Consider the following 24,694-nt stretch of genomic DNA (forward strand, 5'->3'; position numbering starts at 1 on the left):
ATCTATCCACTTCCAGTCTCAGAGAAAAAGTTAGCTTTTCCATCACATAAATATTGTGTATTACCTCAACCCAGTCCTCAGCCTTAGGTACCTCATTCTTCATCCACTTTCTGGTAATTGCTTTTTTGCTTGCAATCAGCATTATTCTATAAATATGTTTGTCCCCAGATCTAGAAAAGTTTATGTCCAGTTTCCCCAGATATAGTACCTCAAATGTACATGGAAGGTCCACCTTCAGTACTTTTTCCATACAATTCTTAAGCTCCTGCCAGTAACTACCAATGAAAGGACAACTCCAGAATACATGGAAATGGTCAGCTTTATCAGCCCCACATAATCTCCAACACTTTGTGTCATGATACTTTGTCGTCTAAGTATTGTTTTTAACTATCCCACACCCCGAATTATAAGATGACAATGGACTTATAGTAATTCCTTCCATTTCTTCTGACCTGGTATTGGACATGGTTTCATTGCTTGTTGTTTGTTGCTGCTGCAGCTGCGTGGAATTCCCATTCCCACAATGCACTTTGTGGCAAAATTTCCGACAAGGCCCGAGTGACGTATCGGTTTGGTATGTGAACAAACGGACTGCTTGTGATGGAGTCAGCTTCGAAGTTGTTCATTATGAGGAAAGTGATTTAGGTACGTAAGCATGGAAAGACTAATAAATTAGTGATAATTAGGCTATCACTAGGGTTTTACTAATTTGAAGAAAAATTAGTGATGAAAGTCATACGCTTCTTTAACAAAATTGTATGGCCAAATTTTTATTCCTTTGGCATTATATTTTAATGATGGAACGTTGTGTGACAATTATTACAATATTACACAATATATATTATTGTCTCTGCAAGAAGAACTACTTCAAGGAATAACTGTCTCTAAAAAGAAATGAAATGAAGATGACGTGTTTGTGGAGGGTCTTTACCTTGACTTCTGCAGCCATTTTGTCAATAGCAAATCCATCAACTGTGAGCTGCAGAAACACATCAACAGGAAACACATGAGCAGGACAGAAAGAATAAAATCCACTCACTATCTGAGAAAAGTCTGGAAACATTTACTGTATTACTGCAACCTGAAAAGTTGAGATTTGTTGCTTTTTATTTTTTGAATAAAATCTACACTGATTTTCTGCACTTACTGTTATGTACTTGTATGGTGGTGGTCTGTGTATATGTAACCTGATTTATGTCACTGGTCTTTGTTATAGCGACTCACTGACTGTTGTCGTTGCACTGCGCAACAGGTTTCTAAACAGATTCTGTGCACACACATCAACGCAGGACTTCATGATTCTGTGGGAGTGGTTTACCTTGATGAGCCGTGATATGAGGAAACCGCCCTGGTAGCGATTGTAAAGCTCCTCCCAGTTGTCTTTGACAAATTTCCAGGCAGCTTTCCGGCCTTGTTTACTGCTTCCTGCCACACCCCCAATTGCTGCCACTGTGTCCTGAGGACGAACCTCTTCCTGTCGGGCAAAGACACAGAGATGAGACAGGTGACCTGAACCAAACAGCAATACTGTAATTAATCTTTCCGAGACTTAAATCACTGAATAGCCATATTGCAACAGAAAGCACATTTACACTTTTACTATGAATAACGATTATTTAAATTATCAACTAATCTGTTGATTATCCTCTTTATGAATATATTTACAGCTGCATCCATTCATCAATAACATACTTGGAAAACAATCTCCAAACAACACCAGAAGGTTCACAGACTGGAGCTTCTTAAATATCCCTATGACAAGTTTCTTTAATATCTCTCAATGTAAAGTGAATACCAGCTGGTTAAATAACAAGGGGGATTTAAATACGTATTTAAATGGTAAATTATCTACATGCGGTAATCAATCACATACCATGAATGGGGAAAAGCTACAAGCCCAGTCAAAATTCCTTGAATCAACTTTACAGCATAAAAAAACCTGGGCATCATTTCTTTTATTAGCACATGATTATAAGCACGCTGGGTAAAAGAACTGACATTTGTTTCACTTCCTCTGAGAAAACAGCCAAACTTGAGACATGGAGTAATTGTGGTCATACGAACCGAGATGGCGAAGTTGAGGACTTTCTGGATGAGGTCGGGAGCAGAGATGGCACCCAGCACTCGTTCTATACGGTTCTTCTCCTCCTGCATGTCTGCCTGTTTGTGAAGCTGACGGGAGAGAGAGGCAGGCACAAAATTTAACAGAGAAAGTATAGAAATAAAGTTAACAGAAAAGCCACCACACAAACATGAGATTTAATAGTTACTTTGTACAAATCACTTCTTCTCAGATGATGAAGTGAGGTTAACTTAACAGAACAAGTAGACACTACAGTCTTACCTTCAGCATCGTGTCCAATGTGGTACTGTCTCCATGTTTCAACACTGTTAAATACACCTGTAAAGAAAGTCAAGATAATTCCTTAGCCTTACAGAAAATAACACCTTACATTTCTGCAATCCTGTGTTTGTCAAATCTAGAATATTGGTGTTGGTGCAGTGTTATGTATCTATGTAGTTATGCCAAATCTGTTTTTAATCAGGCCTCTGAACCTGTAATTAGTCAGTGGACAAGTGGTAAAACGGATCAGTTCTGTTGTTTGTAATATTAATCAAAACAAACTAAAACATATCTGGATGGGTCATGTGAGTCAGGTTTTCTGATCAGAACATTAAAATCAAAGCCACTTAGTAGTATACATTATGCTCTTTCTTTAACTCACTGTGTCCCTATCAATATACAAATAACACATTTAATCAGTACTATATATAGGCCTATTGTTTAACACCATATTGACAAAAACAGAGAAACATCTGACCACTACACCTCCACCACCTTTGTTCCAAATGCATTAACATGGAGCTGGCCCTCCTCTGTGGTCATAACAGCCATGAGGAGGACAAGTCTATGAGATGTTGGTACACTACTTATACACTACTCTACATGTTGTGCCTTTATTCCACCATGCTGTCACATGATTTTGTAAAGTGTTAGAAAGTCAGCAGAGGGGGGGGGGGGGGGGGGGGGGCTAAATGTTCAGGTTTCATCATACAGTCCTTCCCACAGGGAACTGAAGCACTGACGTTCTCTTCAAACCAACCCAACCTGCCTGACAACAGCTATTCTGTGACCGTCTTAACTGTTGGGAGGGTGAAATACATGACTGACATCTGTAACTACACAGTGTTGTTAAGGTTCAGTCCAACATAACCCTACTGGTTTACTCTGTGGCTAAATACAGATGCTTGGGTCAGGTCTTTCCATTGGTATTCTTTGGTTGAAAAGAGAGAACACAGAAGCAGAAGGAGGGAGTATTTTAAAAAATATACCAGGATGTGATTAAGAAGGGCTTCAGATTTGGAGGTGTGTCCAAATACTTTGGTCCATATAGCGCATCCAAGCCCAAATCCAGATCAGGGCCAGCAACAAAAGGTAACTTGGAGACTCCCACCAATTATTATTAACTTATAACCATTAGGGATGCAACGGTACTCAGGAAAACCATGTACCATTCAGTCCGCCCTGCATGGGACAATCCACCCTTATGGACCGTGTTTTTTCAGTTTTACAATTGATTTTGCGTTGCCGCTTTACATACTGCTTTACAGAACACTGTGTGTGTGCCTGTTCAGGCAGGCGAAAGCCCGCCCCCGCAAGTTAATGTCCAATCACTGTTGTGCCTCCACAACAGTGATTGAGGGGGACTGGTTTTATAACTCATGAAGGTTTAAGTCATTCCACTGTCACGTCTCATTTGTGCAGTAAGTACACATGCAGTCTACAGCCGGGGCTTATACCTCTCTCTCTGGACATGCATGTGAGCATGCAGCACAAAGAAGCCCCATCCCTCAGTGAGAGACAGTGGACAGAGAGGTGGCTGTAGACTCAACACACATCAGAGTCCACAGGTACACTTTTCCAAACCCCAGTGTTTCACTTAGTCTTGCATCCTTAGGGGGGCTGGGTGGGTACATTGTTCATTTTGTTCATTCATAAAAGGCTCCCACCAGTAGGTGTGCCCACACTGCACTTGGGGTCTGCATCAAGGGCACCCCCCTTATACAATTATCGGGGAAACACTGAACCCACCATAGCCCCGCAACCCGACCCACATTTTTTTTTTTTTATGTCCCGCGTACTGTAGACCCACAACTAGGGATGCGAAACGATAAGAATTTAACGATTCCAATTCCATAATCGATTTTGCTTATCGATCCGATTCCTTATCGATTCTCTTATTGATTCTCATCATTGTCTTTTATATTTCCATCTCTGCACAGAAAATATAACAGATACAGTATGCACAAATAATATTAACAGATGATGTTCATTGAAAGTGAAACTAAAGACGCTTTACTAATTCCTCTATTGCCGCATTTCCACTACGTGGAACTGGTTCGACTCGGCCTGTCTCCCGTTGTTGTGCACCTCATTTCCTTTCCCCTATTTTCGGAACTTGTATTTGAGGGGGTACGACGTTTGTTGCCTGCACCGGAACCGGAATTGGGCCTGGATGACGGCCTGGTGTTCACGCTGCCGCTAGATTCACAAGTGCTGCTAAGTATCGTATCAAATTCTTGACATTCCTGTAAATGAATCACATGCTGTGCACAAATGTTTGAGTTTACTGGAGGGATTCCACCCTTTTGAAGAAATGGAAGCTTTGACAGTGTTCCAGTAGACCTGATGTCATCTTTTTAGACTGTTTCTGCCTCAACGCCATGTTGACTACATTCTGAGCAAAACAATGCAGCGTACGCGTGATGTCATCACGCATGTGCAACAAAGGCGGAATCGATAAGCAGAATCGTTAAGCAGGCAGGCAAATGATTCCAAGGAATTGAGCTACTGGGATCCGGTTCTCAATTCCCATCCCTACCCGCAACCTGAACCATGATTAAACACATTATCTACACAGTAACTCACTTTTCAGTACCTGCAGGTACCCGACCCGGTGCCTGGTACTCGACCCGGTGAAATTCAGTTTTTGCTCTCAAGCAAAATAAAAATCTAATTTTGGGAGAAAAAGAAACTGTTCTCTTTATGCAAAAAAACACGTACTGAAACCAAACCGAAACCGTGGTTCAAAAACCGCGGTATAGACCATACCGTGGGTTCCCTGTACAGTTGCACCCCTAGTAACCACAGCAACATATCTTAAGTTTCAGTATCAGTGACTCCTGATGAAGACTTACCGGGCTCCTGAGATCTGCAGGCAGAATTTGCTTTCCCTCCACGTGGTCCTTGAATCTCCGTCTGGCCTCCTCCAATGTGGGTTTGTGTCCCGCCTTCCCCAGCTTCCCTAAAACCAAACTTCGCAACAAAGCATCAAGGTGACCTGCCGAAAAACAGAACATCATACTCTGGTCACTGTGTGTGTCTTTTTACACAGGGATGACATTGTCAACAGGCAGATAAAACCAGACAGAAGGCAGTCAGGTGGTTGAAGTAGTTTTCAAAATGTAAGACTAGTAGGCACCTATTTAAATATTTTAATACCTTGAAAAGAAGAACCTATTAAATTGTGTACAGTGATATAGAATTTCATATTTCATGATTTCACAATAGTACATCTACACTGATAAACTTGATTTTAATGGTCATTTTTATTCCCCTTCAGCTTCTCTTCACCTTCCCCTGGTTTGCTGTCCCATCCCAGCTCAAGCCCGATGGGGGTGAACAGGTCCCGGATGAACTCCTGAATCTCCTCATGGAAGTCGGTGTGGGACAGTAGCGAGGACAGCACCCCGAGGTTACAACTCAGGTCGCTCCACACTGTGTAGTTTGGCTCATTGACGAATGCTTCCATCAGTTTGAGCACTTCGACTGTGCTAATCATCCCTGCACGAGACTGAAGTCAAACACACACACAAAAAAATCAGTTTTCACAAAGCTCAACAATGACTTCATATTTGTATGCTCAACTGCACATCACATGATTGACCAGTTATGCGCAGCAGGAGGCTGTGCTGAGTGAAGAGATGGTGCACGTGTTCTTCCATCATTGTACTTTTATAAAACCTAAGGTGGGTGAAGTGTCTTGCCCAAGGACACAACAACACATGACTGGGACAGATTCGAACTGCCAACCCTCTGGTTATTGTACAACCTATCCTACCTCCTGAGCCACATGGGAATTTACAGAGATATAAACTGTTGAAAAAAAATATCAGTGTAACCAGCCAATCAGAATTAGCCATGTTGCTATAGACAGTGGTATCGGGTAATACACACACACACACACTCCACTCTGCGTCTGTACTTAGCCTTTGAGTTTCCCTCATTGAAAACAAACAAAATGAACAAAAAAAAGACAGAGAAAAAACAAAATAATCAATAAAATGAGAAACAGCTGTGTATGGTCATTTCAACCCTGTAAAACAATTCATCACAGCCTTTTGAACAGTGCTGTACGTAGACCCTTTGTCTTGCAACAACCTCTTTTGTTTTACACCAGCAGTTAATAGAGATTTTTGGAAATAAATCTAAAACTTTTACTTTTTCAGTGCCTCACATTAGATTTTCTTTCATTTGACCTACTATGTTTTTTCCACATGCCCCAAACCAGTTTTCATTTCTCAGCTCTCCTTTTTAGTCTTCCTGTCTGTGTCTATTTGGTACCATCTTTTTGTTTACACTATTAGTAAGTGAACTTCATTTCCACACAGCTCATTTTATTTCCCGTGGCAGGTAAAGCTGTGTGTGCCTAGGAGTCTCACCAGGGAGAAGAGGTCGTTCTGCAGGCCGAGCCGGTCCACAGGCTGCAGGCTCAGGTCTCTGATGCCTGGGAGCAGACTCTCCAGCATAGAGGAGCTGTACTGGATACGATAGAAGCCCACAGTACCGGGGTTGATCTGCAAACAGTAAAGCAGCAGACACACAACCAGGTCAGACTGTGTGGGAAATGTAGGGTTTCCATTTTTACATCTCTGAGTCTCTTAACCAGTAGAGGTTCATGTGAATAGAAATGCATCATACCAGGGAAGTAATCTCAATAGACTTATTATTGTCAGTCTTCGTCAATTTTGTTTATACTGTTTTCCTCGTGAGAACTCATCAACAATTGCACTAATTCACAAGTAACACCCACGAGGTATCAAACAAGTCCATTCAAGTTTGAAAAGATCTGTCAAAACACACATTTACACTTTTATAATGAAGCCCAAAATAAACAGAACACGGTTTTCCACAAAGATATGGAGCCTGTCACAATGACATTATTGTCTTCATTCAGCAGTACAAAAACAGCTGCATCCCACATGACAAAAATGTCATACTTTATCACTATTTACACCATCAAATGTGAGGTCTGACAGATGTTTTTTTTTATATATATTTTTATACATCTTGTTGCTTTCCTGCTTCTTGAGGTGCTTCGCTATTAATATCTGTCAGTAACAGGAATTTCTCTATACAGTCCAATAAAGGTTTTGGAAATTTAAGTTCTTTCTGCCACATTTGGATTCCAATGTTCAACAACAATAAATGGCTTTTCTCCTTCATGCTGCATATGTATATATATTATTAGAATTATACTAAAGTAGTTGAATAACATGAACAGGAAGAGACAACTGCAAGGCCAACTACTGTATACCCTGATTGTAAACATGTACTGAATTTCCATGAAGGTGAAGTAGGTTTCTTCTGTAAACCTTCTGTACTGTAGGTATGATTATTAAAAATACGACCCTGTATCTCACCGTCATGTTCTATCAAGAATCAATAACAGCTTAAATTTGAGAGGTTGTTGACGGAAATTCACCACTGACATGACATACTGGTTGATATTGATACTTATACAAACTAACGCCCCCCATTTCTGTCTCAGCACCCCCCTCTCAGATTTCTCATTCCAAACGCCCCCCAACGGTGTCCCAACAACCCCGGGGGAGCAGTACCGCCCCCACTGAGAAACACTGACTTAGATCAATACTCAGATGACTGGAAAGTTCTGCAACTGAGTAATCTCTTCGTATGCTGGATGAGGCCAGTACAAAGTCCAGCCTGCAAACTTTATTTGACCTTTAATTGACTCTTACAACACTATAATTTCCATGCCATGTCCATAATGATAAGTTTAAGATAAGTTTTTTTGGAAATAATATTACACCTCTGCTCAGAGCACTGTTCACAGCTACTTGTTAAGACAAGTGAGATGTAAATGATCACATCATTACTGCTTTTAGACAAAATGCTCCTATACTCCACAACACTCTTCCATTAAATTTCAATGAGTAAGTCCATTTCAAGGAGAGGAACAGGAAGATTATAATAAACACTTATTCACTTAGATCTAGAGGTAGACCTTCAGCACTTAGTAACTTATTTGACTAACCCAAAGAAAATGTAATCAGTAACATTTAATTATTGATTACTTACTTAAGACATCTCTCAAGCAAATCTGACAGAATTCACATTTCTTACAATTGAGGATTAGATGGTATTGTATAACTTAAATTAGATTAGGCTTTATTGATCCCACAACGGGGAGATTCAATGGTTAATGCAGCAACAGAATAAAGTGCAAGAAGAAAAGTATATATGCATAAAGATAGATCTTCAATGGTATTTCATGGTTGAATAAAACATAACACCTTCTACAAGAGAAAAAATATAACCAGCATTTTTTATAATTTCACAGAACAGTAAGGAAGCATCAATTAATAAAAATAGGACCAATGTCCCTGTAACTCTCTAACATGTTCTATCAAGAATTAATACCAAGTTGAATTTGTAAGGTTGTCAGATTCTGCTCCTATGTTAGAGTCCTGTGGTCTTGATTTAGGAGATCAATCTCCCACTAGAAGTGGGTGGTACTTTCACTTCAGGATAGTGCAACTAATTAAACCAAAGTCCATCTATGACTTCCTATCAGTGCTCAATAGTAACCATATTGATATCTCTAACCATTTCCTTGTCATAAGCCATCAAAATATGGACCATTAAGTAATAAGTACAGGCAAATTTTTAATATTTCAAAACATTTGCAAAAAATCTAAATTTGGCAAAACTGTGAACAAATTTTGTAGACATTGTCCCAAGGAAGCTACATACAAAATTAGAAATACATCCAACCAGTAGTTTCGTCAGAGATTGTTGAATAAATTGGTAACGAAGACAATGATGACGACGCCGGACACAGCGCCTTCACAATAGCTCATGGACTATTGGCCGGTGACCTAAAAATGTAATATCACTTGCAATTACTCTTGGATCTGTGAGGAAACACTTAGAAGAAGAGGAGCTCCTACAAGGATTCTAAAATAATAACCATCTGTCATCATTATCAGGTTTTGTAGGTGAGAGCTGGAGCACTGAGCTGGGTCAGACAACAGAGGATGACGAGAAAACATGTGAAGGGATGATGCACGCGCGTCTTCAGCGCTGTGCTTGTACAAATGTGCTCAGTTCAAGGTGATGAGGAAGTAAAAACTGACACTCAATGTGCTTCCCTGCCTTGAAATATGTATCCAATTTAATTCAACAGTTGCTGCTGGAGTTTCTGGTGTTCGGAGTTACAGTATGTTATAGTATCATGGTTTTACCTTGATCCACTGATCTGTGTTGATGCCGCTCAGGGTGATGGTGGTCTCGGGTCTGTCCAGCAGAACCTTGAGCTTGGTGCATTTGGGGTCCTCACTGGTACAAATACTAATGGGAACCATCCAGTTGGGACACTCCTCACCTGCAACAGACAAAGCAGGAGAGCCAGTGAGAAGAAATCAACCTCTGACTGCTGGACAGCAACCTAAACAACAGTATTATCCATATGTCTGGTGGTCTCGGAAAAAAAAAAAAAAATTAGAAATCAATAGCAGGCTGCATAAAATTAAGGTATCAATTATAGTCCACATACAAAGCAAAACACACTTTGTTTTGACCAATACATCTTTAAACTATTTTCAGACTCTTGGAAAATGTATCATTCTTTCAGTTGTAAATTACACTTATCATAGCACTTTATCCCTGTTTTCATTTTCATTCTATGTCCACATCATGTAAACCAATTGATGCAAAACTTTTTTGGGTAAAGTACTGAGCTGTACTTATTTATTATACGAAAGTTGCTGTCCAAATAAAGCAGTTTCCCATTATCATCTGTCACTCACCATTATGTGGACCACTGGCACAAAACTTCTTCTGAGATATCTTGAGGATACGGTCATCGCCTTGCTGTAAACACATCAGAAAGTAAAATGTAGATTCTCCATATTCTACACTGTAGATTAGAATCACACACAGTCTGTTGATAATTTACTTTGCTGATGATTAATAGTAGTTCTCTGGCTCTTGAACACAGGCATAAACAAAATGTCTGACAGTGAATAAATGCCTCAGTCTGGTGGCTTATTTGAGCGCTTACATCCAGGGAAGCTTACCTGTTCCTGGTCCACTACGATAATGGGGAAGCCCATCTGCTTGGTCCATGATCCCATCACTGCAGCAATGGGTTTCCCACTGGCCTGTTCCAGACAGTCCCACAGGTCCTCTGTGAGAGACAGCAGTGGAACATGAGCAACAATCCAAGAAAATGAATACACAGCTGCATTTAAAAAAAATATCACTCTACCTGTCGATGCGTTTTTATGCTGGAACTTCAAAAGATAGGCGTTCATTCCTTTCCTAAAGTCCTACAAAGAAAAGGTGATGTTTCATCTTGATAAAAATTAAATTACAAAATCAAAATAGCATCACTGATATTTGGACAGTTTCCTACCTCGTCTCCTATGTAGTTGTGCAACATGCGGATCACAGATGCTCCTTTGCTGTAGGAGATAGCGTCAAAGATTTCATCCACCTCTGATGGATGGCCCACATTCACCTGGACGACACAACATGCACCAGAGCAGCGTCACAGCAAACCCATGTGTAATAAACAACACGGCATGCATTACAAATACAATACATGACCAGAAGTATGAGGACAGCTGAAAAACAATGATATGTGACACTAAATGTGATCTTCAAATCTAACAAAATAAGTCCACAAGCACATTTGTCAATAGTATTTCTACTTTGAGAGCTATCCTTTAGTCTATGCCTTTACATCATAGGTAAACAAAATAATCAGGGCTGAATTCTCATTGTGATCATGTGAACCCAGCTGCAGGCAGTAGGACTGTTTTTACACATTCTCACATGATGTGACAGTGACAGTTGGTGGTGGCACTGTACGTTCTAACCCGAAGAAAACATTTTTGAATAAAGAGCAGGAGACAATGCGACCATCCTGAGATGAGGGAGAAAAACCTGTGATTGAAAAGGGTTTGACTTTGGCATGGCTTGGTTTTGGAAAATGGAAAAAAGTTCAGTATTTCCTCACCAACTGGGAAAATAATTCCTTTATGGATATAGCTTAGTGTATGAACACACTATGTTGAAGCAGGACAATATTTTTTATCAACTGTTGGAATTAAAATGAAGACATTCATTCATTCATATTTCCCTTGAATTATACTTACGAGCTAAACCAGAGAGTACAGCTTCACACAATGTACAAACAGTGAATCAACAATGGGGTCCACATACTTCTGGATACAGAGTCTGGCTCTAAATAAACCTGTAAGTTTGATAAAGTGAATCTACGCTCACCTCTATGGGATGGCTGCTGTCCAGTGCATCAAGGTCCAGAGCACGGGTGTAGTCGGCTGAGACAAACTGGGTCCAGATGTCATATTCTGGAAAGCAGTGGTCCACACACAGATACTCAATCCAGGATGCAAAGCCCTCATTAAGCCACAGATGGGTCCACCATTCCTGTAAAACACACACACACACACACACACACACACACACACACACACAGCAGCATCAAGGATGTGCTATTGACTGATTGTTGGAAGAAACTACAGCACTCCTTGAATTGTGAACAGTTAGAAAACAAGCAGATCCTTTATATAAGAATGGTGCAATAATCGAATGCAGAAAAATATTAAAGGGCAATGAGATCACGTTAATAACAGTGTTTTCAGGATTTTTGTTCTTTTATTTCCAAACGTGGAGCTCCTATTCTCCCAGCCACTTGGTGACACGGAGCATAACGGAGTAAATATTTGGAGCAGCCAACATTGGAGATTCTTGTTTTTTGCTTTATGAAATGTTTTCATCTGCTCCCATTCTTATTCATGCCCTATGTTTGTGATTTATTTACAATATTCATTTTCATGATAATTTTTTAAAATAAAAATATCCCCACCTAGCCAGGCATAAAAATGTTCAACGTAAATGCACAAATTAATTAATTCTAACTGGCTGGAAAAACAAGCTGTTCTCAAGCTCCATATATTTGAGAAGAGCATCAGATTTGATGATCATTCTGTGAAGATTCATCACTACGACTGATTCCTTTCAACTGACATATTTGAATATGATCAAGTTTTATTTTGTTTCTGTGTATCAGGCTGTCTGCATGTATTCTCTATTAGAGGGAGGGTTATGAGTGGTTACCATGGTGACCAGATTTCCAAACCACTGGTGGGCGAGTTCGTGTCCCACCACCAGTGCCACCCACTGCCTGGACGATGCGCAAGAGTTCTTCGGGTCAATTAGCAGCGCCGTCTCCCTGAAAAGTAGCAGAAGGTCGAGGTCAACACAAAGACAGTTGAAGACAGACACTTCAGAAAACACATGAGCTGCTGTGATGTTTATTAAGAAAACCTGCGTGCAGATGGCAGAAGTGTAGAACCTGCTGCTGTATGCTAATCACATGCCAAGTGAAAACCTAACAGGTGGCAGTGCATCAACGAACCACAGATCAATTAAAAAGTCATCAGCGCTGCTAACCAAAGGGAACATCTGCAGGGTGCATTTTCCGAAAATGAATGGAAAATTCTCACTTTCTCAACACGACCTGAGCTCCAGATCTACAGCCAGGTCCTGTGACAAGCAATATTCCTCATCATTCATCATTTAATCTAGAATATCTACAACTAAATCATTTAGAAAAAGAAGCAAAAACTGCCAACAAGGGAACATTTTCAACAATAACAACAGTCCAAACACAATCCCTACATTATAATTCTACAAAAGGCAAACAATATCCCATTGGAATAACTGCAGTGCCTAATTGGGTTATTTTTCATATTTTACAGTGTAAGTCTCTGTTTCAATCTGTATTTTATGTTTCCACTCTGAAAGGATTTCTTTGGTAAAGAAAAGCTACAATACTTCAAATACTACCTTGAGAAAGAACACACATTTTACCTAATAACTAATATGTCAGTATTACAACATCAGGCCCAGTGTGCAGTTAGATTCAGCCGATTGTGAAAGACTGTATTTGAGTCTAAGCAGAGTGACATGAATGTTCATTTAAATTTTTCAATTCAGCTGAAATTTTCCAAAACCAGATCTGATGTTTTGAAGATAAGGGACCAAAACTCACCTGTAGGTAACAAGGCCCCAGTTTTCCATGGCACCTAAACAAGAAAGCAAGAGTTTCACTTTTGTCGAGTGAATTTCATGGGAAAGTCTTTCAAGTATTTGAAGAGTGTGGAAAATTACTAACCAGCAGCAAAATCAGCAATAGCTATGAGATCAATTTTAGGCAATGGATAAGGAACACTGAAGTAGTCTTTGTAGAAAGGTAAGGTCTTGGTTGCAACCTGCAAAAAAAGGATGTCAATATGTGACCTGTAAATAAATGGGGCTGTTCACTGCATTGTGCATTGTTCTCTTCTTAACTACATGAAAATATTTAGTTAATGTGCTGCAGATGTTTACTCACCTCCAGTGCAAATTTCCCTTGTTCTGCTTTCCCAACAGGTGTGTAGACACGTACGGTTACACCATCTGATGACTGGCCCTCCACAAAGTCATATTCACCAATGACAAAAGCTACAAGGTAAGTGGACATGATGGGTGTGGTGGCAAACTTTATTTCCACAAGGTTTTCATCCTCTGGATATGGCTTTCGATCGATGACATTCTGGGAAAGAGGAGATTCAGTGAAAGGGGCTAATATGCAGAAATCAGAATGAAACAGATTACAAATTAAAAAGTGAACGTCCATGACCTGAAGTAAAATAAAGTCTAAAACTCAGTTGACAGCTGCCGGAGGATAAAATATTTAATACATACCAAATGTGGTGTCTGATACAAGAACAGAGCATGGGTGAATTTGCTTTTATAAAAGCCAACTGAATATAGGGCTGAAATGTGCTGGAATGTTAAACCGGTTCATCCTTTCAGGATCAAGTACTGCCCAAGAAAAACACTGATGAGCATTCTTTCTACTGACTTCAGATGATACTCATAAATGAGAAATATCTATGAATGAACTCTCGTGTGAAGATGGAAGCCTTCATACACTGCCCAGCTAAAAAAAGAAAAAATAAAGTCACCACCTGGCTTTAACTAAAGAATTAGGTAAATACCTCCCATTAGATAATTACAGCATGCGTGATTATGTTTTAGCTAGTAACAAGTTATTTAACCCTAACTAATGCAGCGAGTAGCTTCTCATTTCTTAAACAACCATATCTGAAAACACATTCTGTAGTTCTAGAAAAGATGTTAATCTATGTCACAAGGGTGAAATTATTGGCATGCATCAAAGAAAATATCTAATGAGATTGACGAAACTACTAAAATTGGGCCAAGAACTGTTATTAAAAACTGGAAGGATCATAGAGAACCAACATCTTTGAGGAAGAAATGTGATCAGAAAAAATCCATGCTGAACCTCACAAGTACACACAGACCATACAACCGTACAAAGTAAAAGTGAAACTTAAGACGCTTTACTAATTCCTCTGTCTCCCACTGTTGTGCTGCTCATTTTCTTTTTCCCTACCTTCAGAAACTTGAATTTGAGGGGGCAGGATGTTTGTTTAAGGGAGCATTTTTGTCATTGTGAAAAGGGAAAAGTTTACACAATCATCATACTTTGGGCATTCGCTACACTTCATAAAAAAAGGCAATTATCTTTTAAAACCTATTACAATAAAGTTTTCTTCAAACACAGCAATAACGAATGCATTTGTTGGGCACTATTTTCAAAGACAGATTAATCAATGTTTGAGGTAGCAGAGCAGTATATGGCACTGTGCTAAAATAAACTACAGCGTGTGTTGTTGGTAATGAAGGCTCATGTGACCCAGTGCACCGGTGTGGCCAGTGATATGATTTTAATTGTTTCTGGACACAGTAGAGCTCTGTCAGACAGATACATATACAGGTAGTGCTCATAAGAGGATCCATTGAGCGCTGGCTTGGGTTTTGTCGACAATAACAAAAAGATAATACATCTCCAGCTGTATCCTTTAATATCAATGCTGACATCTATCAAGATCTGGCCAGTAAACGTTAAAGCATCTTTCACCATCTGTACCAAATTGTAAACACTCATGTTACTGCAAAATATTCACTGAATGGCATCAGTGCACAGACACAGTAAACCTACACATTGTATTATCCTGTACAGGACTTTAAAGGTCACAGTATACTGACTTTAAAAATAAATTTCAGCAGATATGTTCACAAAAAAGGTCAGGAACACAACCAGAACCCATTATGCACAGTCTCTAGATTTACATCCTGAGGCATGAAAGAATGAAATTTGGTTAAGAAAAAGAAATTGTCTCTTTTGAAGCCACTGGAAACCCAAATCCACAAAGCTTTTCACAATGTAAATGAGGGTCTTATGCATCTATTTCAAAGCTTCCTCTCCAGACATCACATCTCTGACATCCCAAACACAGGTGCTAAGCATAAATACATGAAGCTGTATGTTACCTAGAACTGGCATACACTGTACAAAAATATAAATGCAACACTTTTGTTTTTGCTCCCATTTTTTATGAGCTGAACTCAAAGATGTAAGACTTTTTCTATGTACACAAAAGGCCTACTGCTCTCAAATATTGCTCACAAATCTGTCTAAATCTGTGTTAGTGAGCACTTCTACTTTGCCGAGATAATCCATCCGCCTCACAGGTGTGGAATATCAAGGTGCTGATTAGACAGCATGATTATTGCACAGGTGTGTGTTAGGCTGGCCACAATAAAAGGCCACTCTAAAATGTGGAGTTTTATCACATAGCACAATGCCACGGATGTCGCAACTTTTGAGAGAGGATGCAATTGGCATGTTGACTGCAGGAATGTGCACCAGAGCTGTTGCCCATGAATTGAATGTTAATTTCTATACCATAAACTGTCTCCAAAGGCATTTCAGAGAATTTGGCAGTACATCCAACCGGCCTCACAACTGCAGACCATGTGTAACCACACCAGCCCAGGACCTCCACATCCAGCATCTTCACCTCCAAGATTGTCTGAGAACAGCCTCCCAGACAGCTGCTGCAATTATCGGTTTGCATAACCAAAGAATTTCTGCACAAACTGTCAGAAACCATCTCAGGGGAGCTCATCTGGATGCTTGTCGTCCTCATCGGGGTCTCAACCTGACTGCAGCTCGTCGCCGTAACTGACTTGAGTGGACAAATGCACACATTCGATGTTGTCTGGCACTTTGGAGAGGTGTTCCCTTCATGGATGAATCCCGGTTTTCACTGTACAAGGCAGATGGCAGACAGAGTGTATGGCGTGGTGTGGGTGAGCGGTTTGGTGATGTCAACATTGTGAATGGAGTGGCCTATGGTGGTGGTAGGGTTATGGTATGGGCAGGCATATGTTATGGACAACCAAAACAGGTGCATTTTTTATTGATGGCATTTTGAATGCACAGAGATACCAGGATGAGATCCTGAGGCCCATTGTTGTGTCATTCATCCAAGACCATCACCTCATGTTGCAGCATGATAATGCACGTGTTGAAGGATCTGAACAAAATTCCTGAAAGCTGAAAATATCCCAATTCTTGCATGGCCAGCATACTCACTGGACATGTAACCCACTGAGCATATTTGGGATGCTCTGGATCGGCGTATACAACAGCGTGTTCCAGATCTTGCCAATATCCAGCAACTTCACACAGCCATTGAAGAGGAGTGGACCAACATTCCACAGGCCACAATCAACAACCTGATCAACTTTGTGCGAAGGAGATGTGTTGCACTGTGTGAAGCAAATGGTGGTCACACCAGATACTGACTGGTTTCTCACCCCCCCGCCCCCCCAATACAGTAAAACTGCACATTTTAGAGCACAGAGAAATGGGAGCAAAAACAAAAGGGTTGCATTTATATTTTCGTTCAGTGTATGTCAGTTACAGATAACATACAACTTCATGTATTTATTTGTGTGTATTAGTGTATAATAAGATGTTCACAACATTTAGTTCCAGTGATTTGTACCAGCTAATGTTAGAATTACACTATACTACGTTGAGGGAAATGTCAGACAAAAATGTGATCAAAACATGTTCTGCTATGCCTAGGCAAGTCCTGAGAAAAATGTCCAAAGAGTAAAATGAGCTGCTTTTTGAACTATGATAGCATATTAGGATACCATATGGGTAATCCCTAACCCTAACCCAGCCTCTTCCCTGCCCTCATCATCACCACTCACTTATCCTCAACCGCCTCCATGTGTCTCCCCCTACTCCCCCTCTCCCCCAGTCTCTATCTCTATCGCTCTCTCTTTTTCTCCCTCTCTACCCTCTCTCTTTAACCCCAACTGGTCAAGGCAGACGGCCATCCTCCAGGAGTCTGGGTCTGCTCGAGGTTTCTGCTGTTAAAGGGAAGTTTTTCCTCGCCACTGTCACCAGCCACAAGTGTTTGCTCCTGGAGGATTCTGTTGGGTTTCTGTAAATTGGCTTAGAGTCTGGTTTTGACCAACTTTATATATAAAATGTCAAGAGATAACTTTTTTTGTGATCTGGCGCTATATAAATAAAATTTTATTGAGTGATTTAATTGGTTTTCCCCTGTAAGTCGCTTTGGAAAAAAGCGTCTGCCAAATGCGTAAACATAAACATAAACATAATATGAAACAAATATAGACCTGTTCATTTATGATAATTGACAATACATGATATTGATATCTTTGTTTTCTCTTGTGTGGGCTAAACGCTTAGTTAACAAACACTTTAAAAACACTTTTACTAAATCAGGAAAGATCATATTCAAACTATGCCTACATTAAATAAAAACATACCTATCTCTTAGAGAGACATCTATTGTTGTCAACAAAGAGAAGACATACTAAAATACACAGCTATCCAAGAAAACAAAACAATATAAATAGAGCAAAACCAAACTATATTGATATAAACAGCAGTGTTTCCTGTGGAATTGACCTCTTGGTGTACATGAACTTTGCAGGAAACAGACATGCACCCCTCCATCTATCTACCTATCTCTATTGACATTTTAATTGTGGATGGCTGGTAAATCACATCAAATACTACTTACTACTAATGGGAAAAAAAAAAAAATTATTACAGACATAACACCACTGTCACAGCTGTCTGATGTGGGCCAACAAAACAGAGAATTTATCAACTCTACTTTTAAGCTAAATTGTCCAAATTGTGTCCATAATAATGTGCACTCATAAAAGACCTAGTCTTGGTGTCCTGAGAATGATCCATGAATGACTCAATAGCACATCAAAAAATATGAAAACACAGAATGTTACAGAACAACAAGATGGGACCAAATTTAGCCTCATCACCGCACATATGAACCATATTCAGCCAGGGGGTGTTATTAAGCCAGTGATGTTTTCTGATGCAATTTGCTGCAAGCACCTTGAAGATGGAGACATTTGACCAACCATCAATGTTGCCTCTTCCTACAATGATCAAGGCCACAGTACATGTACAGTAGTTATATTTCACATGTAGTTAAGGATAACATTTGCTAGGGGTAGTGTTGTGACTGTCTGCCCTCTGTTATGTAAGCTGCACTAGAAAGAAGAGGAAACACACACACACACACACAGAAGAAAGTTGGCAGCAGAGTGTGACTCAGGCTGTCTGGGTCTGCTGTTTCTCAGAGGGAGGAGTGAACATATGACACGTACCATATTTGACAAGGCTACTCGATCCTTGGGAACTATCAGAGTGATGTCAAAGGTGGCTTTGATAGCTGGCTCATCCCAACAGGGGAAAGCTCTGCGAGCGTCCGTGGCCTAGAGAGGGACAGAAAGACAAAAGGACACAAAATGAGGCCCTGTGTGTTACATCCACATGTGTCCAGACTGTGTTCAGAACCTGCTGTGGTTGCCTACAGTTCACATACAATCATTAAAATGTATCTGTTATGTGCCTTGACCAGTTGTGAACAGATTTCGCTGCGTGCATGATTTGATCTGTGAGGAGTAGAATTCTGTAAACATAAACACATACTTGCACTGAACCACACATGGACAGAGACCTACTGAGTTTTTATCTCTCAGTCATAAAGGCTAAAGCAAAAATAACATGATATAATTCTGAGAAAACTGATAAATAATAAAAACAGTCCTAAGATCAGTCAAACAGTCAAAGAAATGCAATTCAAGACTGTCAAAACTTGTGCTGCAGATTCAGTCTCTTTTTCATAACTGTTTACACCACTGTGTAGCGGATTTGGGCAAACCTAAAAGGCTTTTTAAGGCCTTCTAAGGCCTGATCGAGGAAAGAAATCTCCTCTCCTCAGTCAAATTGATACAAAGGGTAACTTTGCTGTAAGAGCAGGTTGTGCTAGAGTTGAGCAAATTCATCTTTGCTGGGTAAAGCTAACAAGTGGTTTCTAAGCTGAAACATTGAAAGCTTCCAATTTAGCTGCAGTTTTCCCTATTGACTAAACAGTGCTGAGATAACAACTGAGAATCGCCTATCTTCTACACAGCTTTGGTATGAAGTCTTGGCTCTACATGTGATTTCTTTCCTGATTATCCAAAACCTCTACGATTAAAGGCTCATTCTCCACAGTTATTGACTAGCTGGCACAGACCACTCATTACAACACATTCTGTAGATAAATGGTCCAGAACCACACCACTAACTACTGGTATCAGGTGCAAAGCTGTGTAAATAAAAACGATTTAACTTAACAGTCTCTGTGTGAGATAACTTCACTTAACTTGGTGCAGGAATCTTTGTCACTCTCCAAACAAATTATTGATTTTTCTTTCATTTAGTCTGTGATTCAGGGCAATAAAAGGCTACACAAAAATATCAAACAAGGTAATCTACATTTGCATAATAAATATTTTTCTTTGCATCTCTTTAGAGCATGCCTGTACAGTCACTGTTTATTCATTCCTACAAAGAGAAAGAGGGAACATTACGTCTACAGAGGGATTGTTTGTTGCCAAAAAGAAGAAGTATTTTTCAAAAACTTCCTCAATATTTTCTTCATTCACAATCTCCACTGACATCAGAGATGTGTAGGAGGAGAGTCAAGCAGCCAATCTGAGCAACAGCAACTCCTCTGATGTATTCATGATGTGTGTTAATTATATTTTGGACCATCATTATCTATATATTCACAGTTTACACGACTGCTATTATAGTCAAAGAAATGTTCATGAACATGCATTTAAAACTCATGAGTTTTGGCTGCACTATGCATTCAGTGTTGTAGACAAAACTAATACTATGCATGTTTATTTCCTGTCAATGACACAGCTTCAATTTGGATTAAAGTGAGCTGTTCAGACAACACTGACCTAGTTGAACTTGTTTTCCTACAAATAAACATAAACACACAGTGAAATATGAAATGTTGCATCATCTTTGGGCTAATTATGGGAAAAAAACAGGAGTCACAAGACCATTGCAACCTCCGAAAGCAAATGTTGCAACACCAGCAATGACTGAATTAAGCAATACCCACAACTTTCACAAAAGAAAACAGAAGATTTCCACTCAGTCTTGACCTTACCTCAAACTGTGTGACAGCCGCGTAGCGGATCTCTCCAGAAGGAGCTGTATATTTACTTCTGTAGAATCCTTTCATTTTGTCATTCAGTTCCCCAACAAAGTCTATCTTCAGTGAGCCGGAGCCTGAGGAAGTGTGCACATAGAGAATTGCATTATTGAATCAGCCATCTATTACTTCACAACAGCAACAATAATGAAACTGCACCTTACCTTTCTGTAGAGCACTAGGAAATGACAGAGTGACTTTCTCATCTTCATTTTGATAGTTGAATCCTGTGGCATTAATTTCTAAAAAGACAAAAAGAAATAAAATAAGGAAAATCAAAGCAAAATTATATACAACCTGATGCCCTAGCATATGTATTTTCTTAAACACCATTTGTCAAAAACCACAATAAGAAATTCCAGTTTATACAGCTACACATTTTACATTTTGCTTTCACTGTTGATGTAACAAAAAAAAAACAAATTATAAGAGCTTGGTACTCACCTTCTCCTCCTTGTGGCGCAAAAGAAGCTGTGATGATGTCGATGTCAGCGCAGTTCATCACAATCTGATTTGTGGCTTGTGTCACCTGTAAACATTGACATAAAACAGCAAAAAGTACCTGTTGATAATCTTCTCTGTACCATGATTTCTAAAACCAATCATTCTGGGAAAGATTAAGTTACAATGACTGCACATCTCACATGGTAAACAAGTCAAAGTTTTGTTTGATTTAAATGCACTGGTGTAGTGACTGAAATAGCTGTGAAGAAATCATCAGAGGCTGAAGGGTAAAACAGGGAAAAAACAACTGTACATAAAGAGTAAGAAAGAAAGTCATGAAAGCAAAGAAAAGAGGACAAACTAACTGTGTGGCTTCTGAACTGTGCTGTGATGTAAGCGGACGGCATCTTACTGCCCAGCACAGTGGTACTTGGATGGCATGGAGGTTGTTTTTTGCAAGGGCAGCAATAGTGACATTCACAGTTTGTGGCATTGCTGGTTGGAGGCTGATGCTGTTTGAGATCCTTGAAGGCTAACACAATGACTCAGAAGCAGTAATTATCAAACATGCCAAGCTAATGGCACGCTGCCACTTTGCCTGAATTTCTTACAGTCTACTGTAATTTACACAGACTTTGTACAAACCTCAGGTTCACAGGTTTCTCTAAACCAATGTCTCTCTTTAATAAAGAATCTTCGCCTCTGGGTAAATTAACAACCTCAAACACTCGAATGAAGGCAGGATGTTTGAATATATTCAAACCATGTGCACCTCCTCATTTAGAACAGTATCTTGCAGCTTCAACTTATACTAGTTAGAAACTCCACCCTGCTCTATTCCTCTGTCAGTTGCGTAAAGAAAACAACTGCTGAAAAATTTTTTATATTCAAAGCCACAGCAGGCTAGAATAAGTTACCTGTTGATATCAGATTCATGTTATCACTTGATAAGCTTTAGGTATGTCCAGTATGCTTATTTAGAGAATGACTCTTGGCTCTTGTTATCAATGAAGTTGTCACTGTTTATATCTACCATTTACACAGTTTATCTAGTACAGTCACTGTGGCCAACTAATGATGGTAATGTTTTCATTAATTAATGTGGGTGGTTTTTCTTTTCTTCCTATTGTTATGTAGTGATTTTGTTACACTCTGGGATCTGTAGCTGTTGTTTTGTATGTCAGAGCAGGTGCAAAAAGAACACCAGAGCTGTGGTATTAAAAAGCAACTCCACTGATATAAATTGAAGCATTGATGACGACACTTCATTTCTGACAGGCTGAGAAAAGTAATCCAAAGTTACAACAGCTCAGTTTTAGCTAACAACTAGGTGTTGCACATTGATTTCCATGGATATGCAAACATATTAGGAGCCATTATTCTGTCCATGACCACAAAGTACACCTGGCCTCTGTCATCTGTATGCTAACAATTTAGCAACACAAATTAACAATTTATGGGTGGATGCATCAGTTTTTAAGATGGATTACAGTCAATAAATCACATGAAAATGTCACCATTAATGACATTTTGTATGAACACACCACCACATCAGATAAGTATAGCAGACTACTGAGTAAACAGGTGCATATCCAGGGGTTTAGGAAAACTGAAAATATGAAATACAGCCTAGTTTGTGATTTACATAGCAGCACTGTATTGAAAATTAAAACATTCGGCCTTAAGTTCATTTTGAAAAAATAATGTGTTATGGGACATTGATTTCTTAACGTCCTGTAAACTGTATTTTTAAAATTATTCTCCAAAAACACAATATCATGTTGACCATGTTTACATAAATCCAATTTGGAGTTGTGGGTCCACCAAGTCAAAACTAAAGCTACGGCCTTCCATCAAACTCATCAAAAACAGCTTAAATAGTACAAAAAAGTAATAGAGCAAACTCACCCACTAGTTATTTGACATTTGAGGGGTACTAGCATTTAGCTAGTGCAAACCTGAGCTGAAGAACAAAGTGAAAACATTACATCTTATCAATTTTGACAGATATTGTGATTGTTACAGGGCACAATTTCAGATAAGTTTAATCTTGTCATTGAAAACAATGGACATCTTCCACGGTAGGCAGAATGATTTTTATCAACAAGTGCAGCTTTGTGATTTAGATACTGGCCACACTGTGCTTTCGATAACATTTCGACAACATGCTCAGCCCTCGTACAAAACCTGTAACTTACGCAAAGTGGGGAGTGAAACATGAGGTGGGAGGGGGCGACACGATGTTGCCATGATTTAGCAAACATTAGTAAATGCTGGCTAGATACTATGTAGTTTTATGAAACTTCAGTTTACAATAACCACATTGATTGATGACAAAGTGCATTACTCTTCTAAGGAGCTCGCGTTTTTAGTACACAGCTGACTGAAATACAATAATAACATTAGCGTGCTCTACTAGCAGGCTAACGTCCACGGTGTGATTCAGTCGGCTAAGCTAACGTGAGAGGGCAAGTGTGTAAGGCACTGTTTTGCTAGCTAGCTTGAATTAGCACAAGGCTAGAAACGGAAATAAACAACAATTAATTTTTCATTCATGAATTAATTCGCTTCACAGTCTGCTGCGAGTGCGTAAACACTGCTGTCAGAAACGGGTAACTATCAGCTAGTGCTTCCATTAACACAGTCTGTCAGTTAGCCGCTGAGCTAGCGGCTAACAATTAACAGTTATCGGTCGTACTAGGCAAGCGGACTGGCTAGCCGCTGGTAAATGTTAGCTGGTCGGATTACATAACAAGATCTCCACCATGCTCGTACAAATCCATCCGTAAACCCAGCTTCAGCTCTGGTACAACATACCTCCACCACAGCCTCCAGCTTCCCTTCGAAAGTGAAGTCGATTAGGTCAGGCTTCAGACTCAAGCCGTAGTTGACGGGGTAAACGTCAGTTGGTAACCGTACGAAGGGCCTCCTTTCGGGCATGATTCTTGTGTTTTGGCTGGCTGCGCTAACGAAGACGGTGCGGTGTGTGGTGCTAGTTAGAGATCTAAGTTTTATGAGCCAAATGGGCTTCGATAGTGAGGATGGACAGCAGGTAGTGACTCTGTGTACGAATGACAGCGGAACCCTGCGGCCCAGGAACAGCAACATCGACTGAAACCCTCCCTGCACTGCCAGCAACACCTCTCTGGTCGTTCACTGCCAAACAACTGAACTTAACGAGCGTACGCGTACAGACACTCGACGTAATTACGTTTTACCACTACGCACTAAACGTGCGCGTACAATTCAAAACATGTATTTTAACTTTTTAAATATGAGCTTTTAAAATGTATTACTATTTTATTTGTCTATTTAATTACAGTAAGAGGTTATTTATATGTTTTTGAACTATTTACAACATTCATTTTACCCACATACCCCCCTCTTTTTTTAAAGAAAATTTTTAGGAAAGAAGAAATGTACA

The 24,694-nt window shown here is 39.7% G+C and overlaps 1 protein-coding gene across 1 annotated transcript in view; it reads right to left on the reverse strand.

Moving 5' to 3' along the window:
• npepps (aminopeptidase puromycin sensitive) overlaps window positions 1-24,440 on the reverse strand; it is a 29,031-nt gene extending 4,591 nt beyond the window's left edge. Inside the window, exons 1-22 of the mRNA XM_030132564.1 lie at window positions 24,088-24,440; window positions 21,271-21,355; window positions 20,991-21,068; window positions 20,782-20,903; window positions 18,935-19,042; window positions 13,731-13,931; window positions 13,512-13,608; window positions 13,389-13,422; window positions 12,452-12,566; window positions 11,597-11,761; window positions 10,722-10,826; window positions 10,575-10,635; window positions 10,384-10,493; window positions 10,114-10,177; window positions 9,550-9,689; window positions 6,724-6,858; window positions 5,636-5,855; window positions 5,200-5,342; window positions 2,345-2,401; window positions 2,065-2,172; window positions 1,319-1,474; window positions 932-979 (exon numbers count right to left, since the gene is read on the reverse strand). Of these exons, the coding sequence (XP_029988424.1) occupies window positions 932-979; window positions 1,319-1,474; window positions 2,065-2,172; window positions 2,345-2,401; window positions 5,200-5,342; window positions 5,636-5,855; window positions 6,724-6,858; window positions 9,550-9,689; window positions 10,114-10,177; window positions 10,384-10,493; window positions 10,575-10,635; window positions 10,722-10,826; window positions 11,597-11,761; window positions 12,452-12,566; window positions 13,389-13,422; window positions 13,512-13,608; window positions 13,731-13,931; window positions 18,935-19,042; window positions 20,782-20,903; window positions 20,991-21,068; window positions 21,271-21,355; window positions 24,088-24,378 (2,643 nt within the window). The 5' untranslated portion in view covers window positions 24,379-24,440. The remainder of the gene's footprint in view (window positions 1-931; window positions 980-1,318; window positions 1,475-2,064; window positions 2,173-2,344; window positions 2,402-5,199; window positions 5,343-5,635; window positions 5,856-6,723; window positions 6,859-9,549; window positions 9,690-10,113; window positions 10,178-10,383; window positions 10,494-10,574; window positions 10,636-10,721; window positions 10,827-11,596; window positions 11,762-12,451; window positions 12,567-13,388; window positions 13,423-13,511; window positions 13,609-13,730; window positions 13,932-18,934; window positions 19,043-20,781; window positions 20,904-20,990; window positions 21,069-21,270; window positions 21,356-24,087) is intronic.
• Between the last annotated feature and the right edge of the window lie 254 nt (window positions 24,441-24,694).

The sequence above is a fragment of the Sphaeramia orbicularis genome, chromosome 1 (genome assembly GCF_902148855.1).
Source record: "Sphaeramia orbicularis chromosome 1, fSphaOr1.1, whole genome shotgun sequence".
Lineage (NCBI taxonomy): Eukaryota > Metazoa > Chordata > Actinopteri > Kurtiformes > Apogonidae > Sphaeramia > Sphaeramia orbicularis.